Raw genomic sequence first — 17639 nt, 5'->3', positions numbered from 1 at the left:
ACGTATTTATAAATCATATAGGGTTTGGGATTAAACTAAACTGACAACAGGCATGAAGAAGCTCAGCTATGAGGATAGATTAGCTGAGCTGAATGCATTCTCTCTTGAGAAGAGGCAATTAAAGGGGGATGTGATCACCATGCATAAAATACATAAGTGTCCCTATAGTGAACTTGGTGTTAAGTTATTCACTTTCCAGTCATTAAAGAGGACAAGGGGGCAACTGTATGTCTGGAGTAAAAAAGATTTAACCTACAAATATGGAAATGCTTCTTCACAGTGAGAGCTGTAAAAATGTGGAATAGGCTCCCTCAAGAACTAGTTATGGCCAGTGCAGTTGATTGAGCTGTATGCATTCCTACATGCACAAACTATAACTGGATAGTAATATTTATGTGCAATAGTATTTTCCCTGCCTGGATTGAATTGGATCTTCCTTTATTGGGTTTTTTGCTTTCCTCTGGATCAATTGTGGATATAGGATTGTGCATATAGAGGTTTTCTATTTGTTTCATTTTTTTTTCTATTGGTTGGACATGGATGTGTCATCCACCTATTCTGCTCTGATCAACAGGGGATCTGTGAGCTGATCAGAACAAAATTTGCTCCATGTAGAAGTTTAGTTGAAATTTTTAGCACCTCTATTTCTTTACCTTGCAGCTCAACCAGAATGGCTTCAGATTATTTCTGATACTGAGGCAAAAATTGGGTCCGATCTTCTCTGGAATTGTGCAGCTTCTGGAAAGCCACGTCCCACAATTCGCTGGCAGCGTAATGGTAAACCACTGGTCTCACAGGTGGGAAAATTGATTTACATACATTCATAACAATTGTTATTGGAAGTCTGTGTAGTTCTTCTTTTGTTCTTCTTCCCTTCTATTGTTTGTAAAATGTTTGTATAAACAAAACTTTTTCTTTAGTTTTGGATAGAGTAGGGAAGGCTTAAAGCATAACTAAAGGCAAAACTTTGGTTCTTAGATTTGGATAGAGTGGAGAGGGATCAGAACACTGGTCAGTTTTTTTTTCTTCTCCCTTCTCCAATTTCTTTTTTGGTGACAATGGTCAATAGTAAAAATAGAGAGGTGTATCTCCCCAATGGGAAAACAGACCACAATAAAATCTAAACAGAGGATCTAACCCTTCCACACTCACTAAAAAAAAAGTTTTGACTAGAAATAAACTGCATTAGCTTTTGGAAGTATAGTACACAATTTGGGTGTTGTTGGCATATTCAGATTTGAGTAATGTTGCGCATGTTGAGTAATGTTTTAACAACTTAGCTTTTAGATTTTTGACTAGATGAGTGAATGGCATTGCTGCAAGCTTCAATTACAATTTGCCCAATTGTACAGTGCTTAAATAACACGTGACCTGCCATATTATAGTTTTACATTTACTAGCAAATGTGTGCCCATTTATGAACACATGTGTACACCACTGGCCTATCAGACAGTATTGTAGTTAAACATGTATTATTTAGTCAAGTGTGCCATTTCAGTAGAAATGACTATGGAGGAAAAAGGAGATTAAACTGATCACAGAAGTTGAGGGTTTCAGCAGCAAAGAGGGAGCTATTCATTGACCACTTGGGGAAAGGGCTAAGAGAAAGATGATTATTGACTACAAGGTAAGAAAAAGGAGATGAAATGATGGAATTTGGACTGGGGTGGAGGGTGATAGAGGAGGCCCAATGCCAACTATTTATGCACTCGGGGAGTAGTAAAGGATACATAGCAAAAGCTGATTCTGGCAGAATATGGATGGTATACTGTAGTGACAGTTGATCATGGAACATTAGGGTGAAGGAAAAAAGAGGAGACAAAACATGAGCTGATCAAGTATCAAGGATAGTAAGAGAAAGCAGAAAGTATAAGATCTTTGACAAAGGAAAAAAAAGATGGCAGACCGTGAACTGAACAAAGGCAGAGAACATGGCCATGGATTGATGTAAGTGAAGGTAAGTGGGATCTAATCATGGATGAGAATAAAGAAGGGTAATTGTGATGTGGTCATGGAATATTGGGAAAATAAGTAAATTGGATCTAAAGATGGTAGTAATTGTAATTGATGGGGGAGGGAGGTGGAGCAGGAGCTGATCACGGACAGTGAGGAGATAGCTGATCCCGAGTTGACTGCTGTCAATGATGAGGATCAAGACTGTGTTCCACTGGTAAATAATGCAGAGAAGGACCTATTCATGGACAACAGGATGAAGAAAAAGGAAGCATAGAAGACTCTGATCATGGAAAGAGTGAAGGCCAAGTAGGGTTTTTCCCTCCTGGTGAAATTCACATCCTTTCTCTTTATGTTTGAAGGTGTGGATTTCATCAGCCAGGACACATTTTTGAAAAGGAGATTGCCTTAGTGGAAAGGGGCAGGGTTTACAACATGAATGTTATGTTATTAAATGTCAGGGGTAAATAAAAATCTGCTTGGAAATCTTTCCTCACTGTGCCAGCCAGGAGACAATGTTTGGGGGCAATATACTAAACAAAGGATAAAATTATGGAGAATGGGGAGCACACAATGCCAAAGAACACAAAAACACTGATGAGGCAGCAGTTAAAGGGCTCACAGGTTAAGTAAAGTAAAAAGCAAGGGGCTTGAGTGCTGTTGAGCATACTGCAGATAGTGAGGAGAGACTTTCAAAAGGAGCTACTGTGAACAATAAGGAGAGTTTATAGTGTTTGTGGCTCGGGGAGAGCTGCCGAAGTATTGTATCTGTCTTAATGGGGGCTCCCCCCTAAGCTGCCAGAGAACGATTTGTGAGCTGCCAAAGATGTAATGGCATGGGTTAAGTTTCCAGAAAATTTATTGTTAATTGAAAGGGCATGTTGTCACAGAACCAAGTGCAGGGGGTGGGGCTGCCAGAATGTATGAATGAAGCAAAGAAGCTGTAAAAAAAAAAAGTAGTGTGGACAGTGGGGAGTGTGCAGCCAGATAACATATTACCTGAGATTGGAAGTTTCCAGAGAATGTATTGTTGACAATAGGTGAAAATCAACCAAATAATATAGTGTAAATATGGAAGAGGAACTATCAGAGAACGTAGCATCAATAGGAGGATGCAGTGGAGTTGTTGGAGATCATAGAGTGTGAAGGGGGTGTGGGGGTCAAGGGCCAAGGAAGAGCTACCCAACAATGTGAGGAGAGCTGTGAAATAGCTAATGCAGAGACTAGGAAAACATATGTAACACAGGGATGCAGAGAGTGTTTATATACATAGGAGGAAAAGAAAATGCTGTGGGCTCTATCAAGTGAATGGTATGGAGGAGATTTATTAAAACTGGTGCACACAGAATCTGGTGCAGCTGTGCATAGTAATCAATCACCTTCTAACTTCAGCTTGTTTTGTTAAGCTTTACCAATAATACCTAGAAGCTGATTGGTAACTATGCAGAGCTGCACCAGATCCTGTGTGCACCAGTTTTAGGAAATCTCCCCCTATGTATTCTGGAAACTTGTCTGCTATACTCTACAGTATGTTCCTAAGCATTTACAGAAAACAGAGACAGAACCCCCTCATATATATATATATATATTGTGTGGGATTAGTCCAGTAGCGGGTTGTGCTTGACCCCCTGGATGAGTCAGAACACCGTGAAAGAGGCTCAGCACGACAGCAGGATCTTGGTGAAGAAAGTTGTGCTTTATTTACAAGGCTGGTGAACACAAGGTGCATATATTCAAAAACAGCAAAACAAATACAAACAGAAAATAAAGCCTTGCCACACTGGGCATCTAACTGCAAACACAGGTTCCTATCTACCTGTCGGGATACAGCCTACCACTGCTCAGACACAGAATGTTCACACAGTCCAAGATCACACAGAATTACTCTCACCGCAGTATAGTTTGGTTGCTCCCCAGTCTGTCCTGCACAGCAAACTGGTTCCAGGTTGGAGCATTCTCCCTAAGCAGCCTGGGAGTTTTATAGAGCCCAGAGCCCTTAACCTACTACAGCTGAGCTAATGAAATAATCAGTGAGCCAAACAGGCTGACTACACAGCACAACAGGAGAAACAGTCTGTGTAGAGCATGAACCTGGGACAAATATACCTCCCATCCTGGACACATCCCTTATTTCTTCCTGACTTCCTGGCACAATATATATTATACATTTGCTATATGAGGTAGAGGTGGACCATTCAGTATTTTTAAAAATAGAATGCATTATGCCGCAGTCATTTGAATAGGTTGCATGGCAAATCATATTTTTTTCTACCTGTCATGCATTTTTCTGTAGTAAGCACACAGATGTGATATGACCATAAAATATAAACCTTCTGCATGTTAATTGTTACATTTTTAAAATCAAAAATAATTTCATGTTGTGGTAAGTGTGAGATGTCAATTACATACAAATATGTTAGTGATGTGATGATAAGTAAAAACAAAACACAAGCAGTCCATGAAAGTGTAGATCAGTCCCTTGATTCCTGTAAGCAGTAGTGAAAATTAATTCCAACATGACCACCAACGTGAATAGCCACCACCGTAATATCAAATCGGAGGCTTACCAGATCCTTAGACCTTAGGGGGTCATAACACACTCAATTTGTATTTTTCCGTCCGCCTTCATAGGCTTTATATGGAACCCAATGCACCGCCCGAGATTCATCAAGCTGATGTTTAGGGTCAAGGTATACTCATGCAAAATAAAGAGGTGCCTCTCAGAGTGCAGTAAAAACAACCGGTTTATTGAACAGACAGAATTGCACTTACAAAGATAAAAAGCATCAATCCACATGGAAAGTCCAAGATGGCAGACAATGCGATGACATAAGAAGGGAGGCTCCACTCAACGCGTTTCATCATAACCAGACATCATCCAGGACTATTGGAATGAAGAATTTTCACTACTGCTTACAGGAATCAGGGGACTGATCTACACTTTCATGGACTGCTTGTGTTTTTTTTTATGTTTATTTGAGCACTTTTTTATTTATTTAATATTGGAAACACATCACTAACATATTTGTATGTAATTGATTGCTCACACTTCGCGCAACACAAAATTATTTTTGATTTGTCATTGAGAGGGGATATCCTCTGGGTGTGTCTGCAGCTTTGCATAACGTGATTGCGGGGTATTTGCACAGTTTATTATATAATTTCTACATTTTTAAAATGCATCTTATGGTCAAATAATTAAATCTCACAGATTCCTATGGCTAGCCATAAAGCCTTAATTTTCTATTGTGTCAGGACAGGTGCAAACACATAGGAGTCTACTTATAAATGGTTTCACACAAGATTTACATAACATAGGATTCACACATTTTCTAATTGGACTTTGCTAATCTTTTGTGAAAACATTTATATATACACCTCATAGCATTAGCAACATTTGTGTACTATAGGAGTATAGGACAACTGCTGAAAAACATAGTTTTGTTAACTGTTCAAGTTGTCCACTTAAAACACAGCTGCTCCAAATACAAAGTGAGGACAGAAAAATCTTATAGGCACTTACAAAATCTGTACAATTTAACCCTTTGAGGATTTTGGAACGCCAAAAGAATCAATTTTTTTGTTTTTAAAGTTTGTACACTTCAGTTGCTGTAACTAAGCCATTTCATGAAATAATTGGCAAAAAGCTAGATCCATTTGTTGTTTGTTGATAAGAACTAATATTTTCATTCAAACCAAAAAAAAAAAGAGTTTTAAGTTCTTAATCAGATGATACACGCAATTAAAAACATGGGACAAATACGCCCCTTGGTCCTCAAAGGGTTAAAAAAATTAAAGAGATAGAATTTTATTTAATTCAAATTAAATTGCACCTTGACAAGTACCAACCTAAACTGATTGTATTTAGGAGAACAGATGCTATGATGTAATTGAATGTAATTGATGTTATGTAATCTGTCAAAGAAAATTCAAAGTGCTAAAGAATGATTCTACCCTTGTTGATAACCTGAAACAGGCTCGAACAGAAGTTACCAATGGGCAGTTGAAAATCACTAGTTTGCATCTAGAGGACTCAGGCATGTACCAGTGTGTTGCAGGGAATAAGCATGGCACCATCTATACCAGTGCAGAACTAACTGTGCAAGGTAAGTAATGTGGACCAGCAATTTCTGGGCTCACACATTTAGTTGGTTTTACAATGTTGTAAACACATTTCAATAATATTCAAGTAGTAAAGTCAAAGCCATTAGCTGTTACATAGCTTTTCTAAATATCTAATTCACAGTATATACAGTATGTTGTTAGCATGCCTTTTATGCAGACATAGGTGGAACAACCATTCTCATATAAGACGTATATTATACTGTCATCTCTAGTTCTGACACTGGGTGGTAGTGTTCTTGTAAAATGTAATGTTCATTCTAGTGGCACTGCATGGTTATGATGTACAGTCATTTTACATCTCTGTGTTGCTGTCATTTTCCAATAAAACAAGATGGTCTTAGCAATGTGTCCAGCAACATCTTGACTGGTAAGAGTCATATCTGCAGTAGCGAGGAGCCAGCAATGGCAGCCATGCCACAGGAAAGCCCCTAAATGTGCCAAAACCAGAAGCCAGTGGAAGCCATGCTACCATGAAGCCGCAGCCGGCCAACACAACAGTCCACCATATATAATTGAATCCTGGAGCACCGGGATCAGTGCCCCTTCCTGGATCTTGCTGCAACTATAACCACATTGTGGGACTGACGTATATATAATTTGTTTTGTTCTATACATGCTTCTCACTAAAATTTCCCATTTTAAATACAGAGCGCTGTCAAGGTTCCCTTGATGAAGAACAAGCCTTGAACCTTGTTGGGTGCTTGGGCTTTATATCTGTGATGTAGTGGGCAAGACACTTGTCATTTTTGTCCTTTATGTGGTCACACTATTACAAGGGTTTATTTTAGACTATAGTAGAAGTTTAGAGGGCAATAAATATGCACTGCTAAGGAAGATAACTATCCTGTGGTCTAACATCAATCCCTCTACTGGAAACTTCATATTTAAACTTTCCTTAACAGCCTAACATTGCCCTTTCTAATCCAGGCTATCAGCTGCTATGGCTCTTGTTACGCCACTTAGTTACATAGTTAGTCTGGCTGAAAAAGAAAAGTCCATTCAGTTCAACCATAAAAAAAGAAAAAAAAAGTTATAATCCTATACCCACAGTTGATCCAGGGGAAGGCAAAAAAACCCACTGAATAATAATAGTGTTTCTTCAAGGTTTTCAGTTACTAACCTGGGCATTGATGATGCTAAAATTGTGCATATATGCAAGTGGGAAAATTCAAAAGAATTGTGGGAAGAGTTACAGAAAGTAAACGAGGAAGCAAATCTCAGCAATAAATGGCACTTAATTGGAAAGATAAACCAGACTAAGCTAATGAAAGGCCAGCACATGCAGAACAATATAAAATATACCTTAGAAATAGTAGAAATCCTGCAAGCTTCATGAGAAGAAATAAAAGAGTAGCAGTACTGCTACTCAGTGGTCTCTTTGTCACTATGATACCTACAGCACATGATGCTCGCTCAGATGACGAGCTTACCTTGAAGTATGTTAAAATCAAGCTAACGGATGAATATAAGTGAAAACCAAAAATTGCAAACAGTGAAAATAAAAAGAACCATCAACTGCAATAATAATATGCATACATGAATGTTTTGTATGCAGAAAGACAGGTCTCTTAAAGGCAAACGGAAGAATTTGGAAATCTAGAATGAATCAGAAGTTGTTTGTGCACATATGAACATTTACTGGCATCCAGGATCACTCATCTGTCCATGTGAACAAGTCAACACTCAGCTATGCAGTTACAAGTGTACAGTCTGAAAAAAAGATGGGACTTATATGGGAAGTAGTTGTTGAATGGGGCTGTTAGTATGCTGTTTGTACAGACATAGATGCAACTACCGTTCTTATATACTGTGAATACTAGTTCTGACACAAGGTGGTAATGTTCTTGTATACGGTACCAGTAATATTCTTCCTCGTCGAACTACATGGTTGTGATGTAATTTCCAGTCTCTGTTGCATATCTACACCAGCTCTCCAGTATGTATTAGAGGTGATCAGCATTGCATAGCCATTTATACATCTAAATTAACAGTTGCATGTTTTACTGACTATAAATGATGCAGGTATATACGTCTTACTGACTGTAACTGATGCAGGAATATACATGTCTTACTGACTGTAACTGATGCAGGAATATTCCAACAGAGTTACAGGATCTAGTAATCACATGGACTGCCACAGACCAAGAAAGGTCTGAGATAGCTACAACCCATATTAAATGTATTAAATACATTGTGTCCTAAGGACCTGTTACATTATAATAAGGATGATTGTTAAATGTTTTAAGCAACATTCAGGCTAAGTTTACACTTGCACCAAAACTGCCACACCTCTGATAAGTGATCCATGTTTAGAGGCATTTGCCAGGCGGTGAGAAGATGATATGATGCTCCCTCACCGTCTGTTGTAACCCGTAAATACTGCACCAATGCCGCACCGATCATTTTTGCTGTGAACACACCTTGTAAACACCCCCCTCACTGTTTTTCCATCCTAAGGGGGCAGTTGGGGCGGGGGGGTGCTAAAAACATGGCTCAAACAAGCCCTAACTTTTATCTTTTTTCCTTGATTATTTCATATGTATTTTTTATCAATGTATGCAATATTCAAACTGTTGTTTCTTTAATATTCTTTTATTTTTAAAGTATTATCTAGCAATTTGACTTTGTCTTTTTGTATCTTAAATGCAGCACTGGCCCCTGATTTCCGTGTATCACCAGTGAAACCTTTGATCCCAGCAGCTCGAGGAGGTGAAATCTCCATACAGTGTAATCCTCGTGCTGCTCCCTCTCCAGTCATCCTATGGAGTAAAGGAACTGAACTTCTACACAACAATAGCAGGTATGAAAGGAACCTGTAACAACATAATATGGAGGCTGCCACTGCCAATGGCTGTTTCTGAAAATGCAAATGTTCTAGCTGTCATGTTGATCTATTTGCTTCTGTACTTTCTGAGGCACTGACCTGGATCATGTGTATTAATCAGGCAGCCTGACTTAAGTCCCATTTTTCTGATATGTAGGCTTCTTTCAGAACAGTTACTCGAACTGATGTAGAAAAGAAAAGCTGCAGGCTACGTGTTTGATGTAAAACAATATTCATAGACTGGAAGCTGGAAGAAATTGTAGTCAAGAAAGTCAGATATACTGTATGTAAATTGCAGAAACGTCCTGAATGATTCAGTTAGTAGTTCTGCTGTATATTACTCCTGTTTGGTAGCACAGGCAATGTCACCAAATATGATAAAAAATATTAACGTGCATCTCCCATTTGTCCACCAGGGTGACTGTAACAACCAATGGAACACTCATCCTGAAAAATATTTCTCGTTCTGATGAAGGAAACTATACCTGTTTTGCTGAAAATATCATGGGAAAGTCAAACAGCACTGGAATTCTCAGTGTTAGGGGTAAGAGTTTAGGGATGTGTGCTGAGTAGTTTAAAGTATATGTGAACCCAAGAAAAAATATATAATATATAACAGCTTACCAGTCCTTAGATAATAATGCTGTATTGGTTTTCGTTTTTCAGGCTTTTTAATCTTTATTTTCACTTCGTGAACATGCCACACAGTTTCTGTTTTAGGATAACAATGCTCACTCACTGTACTGTATCTATGGAGGAGCACTGTTGTCAATTTAGGACAGGAAGTGTGTGAAGATGACAGCCCACCACCTATCTGGCTGAAAAAAGACAAAAGTCCATGCAGTTCAACCATTAAAAAAAGAGTTATAATCCTATACCCACAGTTGATCCAGAGGAAGGCAAAAAAAACCCCAGCAAGACATGGTCAAATATGCTCCTGCAGGGAAGAAAATCCTTCCTGATCCCCTGAGAGGCAAATGGATATTCCCTGGATCAACTTTACCTATAAATGTTAGTATCCAGTTATATTCACATTTGTTATAGTTATTGCAGTATTTAGCTGCACACTCTCTATTCTGTTACATTCACTGTGTGAAGTTGCAAGTACCATTATCTAACGTGATTGGGGGTATTTAACCAGCCCTGTACAATGTGTACATGTACTTCACTAGACGGTGGATGGTTACAGACATAAATACTGCAAAATAGAAATGAGTTTAACAGGGACAACATTTGTCAGGTTATCCATGATATGTTTTGTTAATTTGTTTTACCCAATTTTAGACAACTCTAAATCCACTAGAGAAGAACATTTAGATTCTGAATCTCAAAAATGGAGCAAAATCACATTTTTATCCAACTAGTTTCTAAGCATAACAGAACCTTGTCATAATTTTCCCTTCTAGAATTCAGATGTAAATGATCCAAAACCTGGACATATAGACCTTTTGTGGTCCCACAATTGCAATGCTGTTCTGTTCTTAAATTGCCAGATAATATGCTTGTGTGCATTTACCCTCTTCTTTAATAGTCTGATGATCCAATATTAAAAAGCATTACATACTCAACACCTAACTCAGGTACAAGTTGGCATATGAAGACACAGACATAGCACCCTTTGTTGATCTATACACCTGGGTATAGTGAGAGTCACCAAACCCTAAATTATTGTGAGTCAAAATAAACTACAGCACCTGCAAAATAAATTAATTCCGTGCTCTACTAATTAAAAAGATTTTTATACCAATTGTGAGTTTAACTGAGAGTACACAATGAATCCACAAGTTTTATTGAATACAGTTGAGTATATGGTGTGACTTGAGTTTGTATTTCCCCTTGTGGACTGTGAAGTCGATAAGTTTCTACTTTTAGCCAGGCACTTGTGGAAGGTTGTTTTAGCCAGTGATACCTTTTTCCAAGTTGAAACCTCTACAGATCCTTACTTTGTGACACAAGTCTTTAATCCTTATTATATACTGATGTGAAGGATGTAAGGATTATTTTGTTTTAATCATTTCTGTTGTCTATATGTATAAATAAAATAAAGAACATACTAAAACTGTTACATAACACAGAACTACAAAGAGATGGAGCAGTTTTGTCATTTGTCAGTCATTTCCAGTATCTTCCTCAGCAGAACTATTACACCAGTTTTCAAGTAGACAACAGAGATATTTAAACTACTGGAAGGGTCAGGTTCTGAAGAAATTTCAGTTTGGTAGTTCTCTTAAAGTAGAACTATAGGCAAACTTTTTTTAATTTTGGATGGAGCAAGGGAGAATTATAATCATTTTTTGCCATCTGTATCCCATTGCGGAGATTTCCTTTCACTTCCTTTCCCATAGCCAAACAAGAAGTGAGAGGAATCCTTGCAAATTAAGGGAATTCCTTGGGAGCCCCCAGGTCACTTGAACCAGCGTCCCTATTGGTATGTTTCCCCTCTATTACTTTTCTGGGGACTACCCAAAATGTAGGGTTTTCTTTTACTTTCACTTTCAATGATAATGGTAAACAGGACAAATAGAAAAGGTGACTCTCCCTAATGGGGGCACAGACAGCAATAAAAACTAACAGCGGTTGTAATCCCTCTCTATTTGATCCAAAACCTAAAAAAAGTTTTGGCTTTAGTTATACTTTAATGGCATTTATCAGCTTTAGTTTGATGACTTGGTCACTTTAATGTGAAACTGACTTAGGAGTGTACCACTCAATTCTCCTCCCCAACCCACCAATCTTGTTCATACTTTGGCCTGGCATTTGCCACAACTTTTTAACTACAAAACATCAGCATCTCCATATGTTTGCTCAATAAAGTCTTCCTACAGTTTGGTCCATATATATTTGGACACAGGCACAATTTTAGATGCTTACCCAGGCTCTAACTGTAGCTTTCTTCAGTTGTTCTTTGTTTGAGGGTCTTTCTGTCTTTAGTTTTGGTTTCAGCAAGTGAAATGCATGCTCAGTTGGGTTGAGATTAGGTGATCAACTCGGCCATTGCAGAATATTCCACTTCTTTTCCTTCAAAAGCTCCTGGGTTGCTTCTGCAGTATGTTTTGGATCATTGTCCATCTGTACTGTGAAGCGCCGTCCAATCAGCTTTGCTGCATTTGGCTGAATCTGGGCTGACAGTATACCTCTAAACACTGCAGAATTCATCCGGCTGCTTCTGTTTTCTGTCACATCATCAATAAACACCAATGAACCAGTGCAACTGGAAGCCATGTATGCCCATGCCATCATACTGCCTCCACCATGATTTATGGAAGACATTGTGTGCTTTGGATCATGAGCTGTTCCAAGCCTTCTCCACACTTTTTTCTTCCCGTCATTCTGGTACAGATTCATCTTAGTTTCATCTGCCCAAAGAATGCTTTCCAGAACTGGTCTGGCTTTTTTAGATGTTTTTTGGCAAAGTCTAATCTGGCTTTTCTATTCTTCAGGCTTATGAATGGTTTGCACCCTGTAGTCCACACCTGGCCATTGAACAGCTTTTGATTAAACTGTCCAATTACTTTTGGCCCCTTGAAAAGGGGGGGTGGCTACTCTTAAGAGCTGTAATTCCTAAATCCTTCCTCCAATATGGATGTACATACCCTCCAATTAAACCTGAGAGTGTGCACTTTCAGCCCATATCCATTATATAACTATAGCTTGAATTTGTTTTGGTAAATACCCGAAAAAAAAAAAAAAATTTTGCCTTGTCCAAATATATATGTACCTAACTCTATATTTGAACAATCCACAGGAAAACACAACCTCACAAAGATGTTGATACGGTTCAGCTCAGGCGGGCTTTTATTTATGACTAACCTGCGTCAACATCTTTGTAAGGTTGTGTTTTCCTGTGGAATTTTCGAATAAAGGAAGGTTTTATTGAGCTTATATACAGAGCTGTTATCCAAATAACTACTCACTACTACACTAAAATGTTCGTAAATAGCACATTATAAACAAATTAGTTACAAGTAACATATACAGTAACATACAGTATACAAAAAAATAATGGTGAACAGTGTTAGACAAACATAACATTGATTATAAATAATATATTCAGTGACCCTTTAGAATACATACAGTCTATAATATATCAATGTGATTTTCAGAGATTTTCACATCACTAGGGTCACTAGGGTCTGAATGGCTTCTTATTAAAGGTTATATAATGGCAGTCTGTAAAATTCTCACTGTTATGAACTATCTCTGTTAAATACTAAGATGTTTACTGCTTTTTCATGATGTTCCAAGAAAATAATAAACTGTATAATATTACTATACTTAGTATCGTTTGCTGTCACTACTCTATTCCTGCCCCAAGAAGTACATTCAGTTTTTTTTTTATTTGCTAACATCCATCACACTTTGGGTCCATTCATTTATATCCACTATGTTATAGTGTGCTAGCAAATGCACATTAATGTACATTATTTTAAGGCTGCCCACTTACTTGAATGGGATACCAGAATGGGATACCAATGCGCAACAATGCACTGGAAATCATACCTTTGGTTTAGTGTATCTGGGTTCCATTCAAAATGAATAGAACTGCAATGCATCAAGTTATGGGTGCTGTAACTTGATGCATTGCATGTTTTACCAGCCATTATCCCCAAAACAACAATGTGAATGGGCAGCAAAAGAAAGTAAATTACCCAAATAAAGAAAGTAGTTCATCCCCTAGAAATACACAGGGGTGCTGGCTTGGTGAGAGTAAGGAAGCGGAACACCACAGGTTTTTCTGCTATTTTTTAAATCTGAAAATAGGAAAAAAAGCAGGAAAAGATCAAAGGAATAAAATCCACAAAGTGGTGGGTTAATCAAGTTTGCCAGCAGAGTCCATGAGAGGACTAATGGAAGAGCAGAGTTTAAAAGATTTGATTATCTACATGATAATATTAATGCATAACCATTTGTAATAACAAATGCTGGGTGTAATAACAAAAAACAAGTCGTATACATGCACACAATCAATATGTAACCATGCAGGTGCTTTTAATCAGCATTTAAACCATTACATGTTCTACGCATGTGAAAGACCATCTACCAAATGAATACCTGCCCTGGCACATCATAGCATTCACCCGACATTCCAAGAAATAACAGAATCCAACTGCAATATTCTTGCACTGTCAAAACCTCCACTTTTATCATCACACGACATGCAGGAGGATATATCTTATAGTCATTACAATCTGCATAATAAGACACACCAATAATAATGTGAGCATTACAGCATGAAATAAACACATCATTTGACAATGTCACAGCATAGAATTAATACATCACCGAAGCTATGTGGAAGCTGGAAGGAACAAATCCCATCGGAACCAAACTGCCCAGGGGGTCACAGAGAAGCCGTAGGCGTGACCAGTCAATAAGCCCATATATCCTTGGCAAAAATCCCAACATCAGAGTGTCCTCTGGCCACTAGGGGACCTTCTACTGGTCTAGCCCGGACTACCGCCTTATAAACCCTTTTTCTGGAAGCTGTCCAATAGCGGGCCACACCCAGGAGGAGCTAGCAGAAGGGTTCCGCGAGGATAATAGAGTCACGTTCAACCACCATATTTGTTATCTGAGAAGTCACACTTTTGCTTCTTATCTACCCCAAAACCTCTTTTCATTTCCCCCAGACTTAAGGATTTCTAACTTAGATGTCCTTAAACAGGTTTTTATCTCCTAATGTGAGGTTACTAGATGTCATAAACACGGTCAATTTCCATAAACAAGTTTTTATCTTGCTGCAAACAGAATATCTTGTGACTCTGTTCCTTTGGCTAAAGAAATTACATCAAGTCACTTCTCATGCCCCTGGCATTTGGGCAACAATGCTTTATTGTAAAAATTACCCAAGAAACAAAGGGTCCAAGGCCAACACATTTCAAAGGCATTACACCATTTAAAAATGATTAAAAAATATAACTTGCTAAAGCTAGTGGCTATTAACTGACAAAATCATGTTTGTTGTATTTCAGTAAGATTGTTTAATACTTTTTAACATTTTCTGCTGTTATATAAATCTTTATTATACTGTATGTATAATACATAAGACAGGTCATCATATTGTAATTAATTTAAATGGTCATACTGTATAATAATCACAAACATGCTATAATTTCGACCAATATCCATGAAAGAGAATATTGATTTATGGAGTCCACATACATACTGTAGGTCATGCATTGTTCATGCATTTCGATTGTAGCTACTGTGGGCCATTGATGTACCTGATACATTTTTGTTTGATACTATTGGAGAATTTAGGGTCATGTTTTAAGAATGTACTTAAGTTAAAGTGTATGTAAAACCGAATAAGTAATTTCTCCTTTTTGCTCAGTTTTGCTTCATAAAATAAACCATTGAAAGAATGTTATTATTTATGTTTTATAAGTGCTGAAAACTGTTGACCTTGTAAAAAAAAAATTGAGCTGCCCTGTGACCTCTGTACACTTCCTGTGTCATTTCAAAGAGTCTGATTATCCCTCCCAGTTTTTATCTTGAGACTATAAATCAATTTAATGCCAATGCTTTGTAAATGAAGACAATGGAATTGTTCACTTAATTTAGCAAAATAAAACTGGTCAGGGCGAGCACCCCTTAGTCCACAAAAGTGCTTTGTTTCATCAGCCCAGAATACTAACCTAAGAGCTGAGTGCATTTTTAGCATACCAGATGGTATTGTAGGGTCATTACAGGAAGAAAACATAGGGAATGTGCATGTAATGCAGAGCTATAATGCTTATTTTTTTATTTTACTTTGACATATGCTTTAATAAATTACTTGTATGTTCATCCACAATAATTTTGTTGCAGAAGCTACAAGAATCACTTTAGCTCCCTCTGGATCTGATATTAATCAAGGGGACAGCGCCACATTGCAGTGCCATGCATCCCATGATCCAACTATGGACCTTACATTTACATGGGAGCTGGATGGGGTGCCCATCAACTTTGAGAAGGAGCAAGAACATTACCAAAGAGCTTCAGCGGTGAGACATAATAAAGAAAATATCAATGAATATACGCTTTGCACCTTGATTATTATGTTTGATAGACTTGTTTTTAGACTACAGATTTTCCCACCGCTATGTATTTTCTCAATTAACTATTCAATAAAGCAGTCAAAGAGAAGTGGCAATGTCCAAAGTGGTAATCGTAATCAAAATATTTTCCCTGATATGATCAATTAAAAGTTCATTGGTTACTGTGAGATGCTGCACATTGTGTCATTGCTCTATGTACTGCCTTGCTGAATAAACCAACTAACAATGCCCTAAAGGCTGATTGGGGTTTTTTAGGTGTTGAATTGAATTTAATCAAAATCCCAAGAAAAGAACAGCATTCATTAGTTTTTTTAATATATATAATCTTTATTTATCATTAATCAATATACAAATAGGAGATACCCCACACAGTTACAAATCCCCATACATTCATTAACCTAAATCACAAAACATATAACAATTAATACATTGTAAAGAAACAAAAAAAGCACACACAAAGGGTCTAGCACAATGGAATTAGGATTATTATGTACATACAGTAATAAGCAAAAGTTAAAATTGCTCCCCTTTCACGGGATAAGTGACTGGTTAGCTCTAATCCTGTGTGCTATTTATGTGATTGACCCAGGGTTCCCATTTAGCCTAAAACGCTTGATCTATTTCTTTAAATGTACACCAATTTATCAGCTTCCATGATTTCATTGACTTGTTTCACTCAATGTTCTATAGTAGGCATCTGTGACTTTTTCCAAAAGCCTGGAATAAGCCCCTTAGCTGCATCCAACAAGTGGGGGACTATACTATTCGTATAGGCCCTGATGGAACCTGCCTTGAAAAAGAAACTGTACAGAGTCATCCTGGATAGAGACTGTAGTAATCTTAAATATTACATTCCTGACCTCAGCCCAGACTGGCCTAAACTTGGGACTCTCCCACCAAATATGGGAATGAGATCCCTGTAGCCCGCAGCCTTGCCAGAACCTATCCGAGACTGAGGGGTATGCAACAGCCAACATCTTTGGAACTCTATACCACCTGGACATGACTTTAAAATTAGTCTCCTGTATTTTGGTACATATTGTAGAGGTATGTACCAGTCTTAACATATTATGTTTTTGTAAATCTGTAAAGGGACAATCTAACTCTGTTTCCCATTCTTTAAGGAATCTGAGACCTGTGGTGGCATGGCATTTATTCAAAAATTTATAAGAAATAGATAACATACCTCTGTCGATGGGCTGTTTATGCCAGAGAGATTCGAAATCAAAGTTATTGTTTCTAATTTTTAGGGACTCTTTAATGACTGGCATAGTACCACTGGATTGGTGTAAGGTCAATGTGGTGCCAATATTTAAAAAGGGGTCAAAATCTTTACCAAGTAATTTTAGACCTGTTAGTTTAACTTCTATATTTGGGAAGATACTGGAGAGTTTAATAAAAGACCACATAGATGAGTTCTTGCTGGAAAAAAATATTTTAAGCAACAGACAGCATGGAATCATGAAAGACAGAAGTTGTCAAACAAATCTGATCTCTTTTTATGAGGAGGTGAGCAAAACCTTGGACAGAGGGGTGGCGGTGGACATGGTATACTTGGATTTTGCAAAAGCATTTGACACAGTTCTCCACGCACGGCTAATGTGTAAGTTAAAGTCTACAGGCTTGGAAAAATCTGTATGTAAATGGATAGAAACCTTGCTAAAAGATCATATTCAGAGAGTAGTGGTTAATGATTC

At 37.8% G+C, this 17639-nt stretch overlaps 1 protein-coding gene across 1 annotated transcript in view; it reads left to right on the top strand.

The window, feature by feature from the left end:
• CNTN2 (contactin 2) overlaps positions 1-17639 on the top strand; it is a 159064-nt gene that overhangs the window by 89724 nt on the left and 51701 nt on the right. The window contains exons 9-13 of the mRNA XM_089681118.1: positions 661-797; positions 5930-6059; positions 8728-8878; positions 9319-9446; positions 15713-15888. Of these exons, the coding sequence (XP_089537244.1) occupies positions 661-797; positions 5930-6059; positions 8728-8878; positions 9319-9446; positions 15713-15888 (722 nt within the window). The remainder of the gene's footprint in view (positions 1-660; positions 798-5929; positions 6060-8727; positions 8879-9318; positions 9447-15712; positions 15889-17639) is intronic.

This window comes from Staurois parvus, unplaced genomic scaffold (genome assembly GCF_062004578.1).
Source record: "Staurois parvus isolate SC_StPar_1 unplaced genomic scaffold, SC_StPar_1.0 ptg000261l, whole genome shotgun sequence".
NCBI classification, from domain to species: domain Eukaryota; kingdom Metazoa; phylum Chordata; class Amphibia; order Anura; family Ranidae; genus Staurois; species Staurois parvus.
The sequence above is the reverse complement of the archived record's forward strand: the minus strand, read 5'-3'. Positions and strand labels throughout refer to the sequence as shown.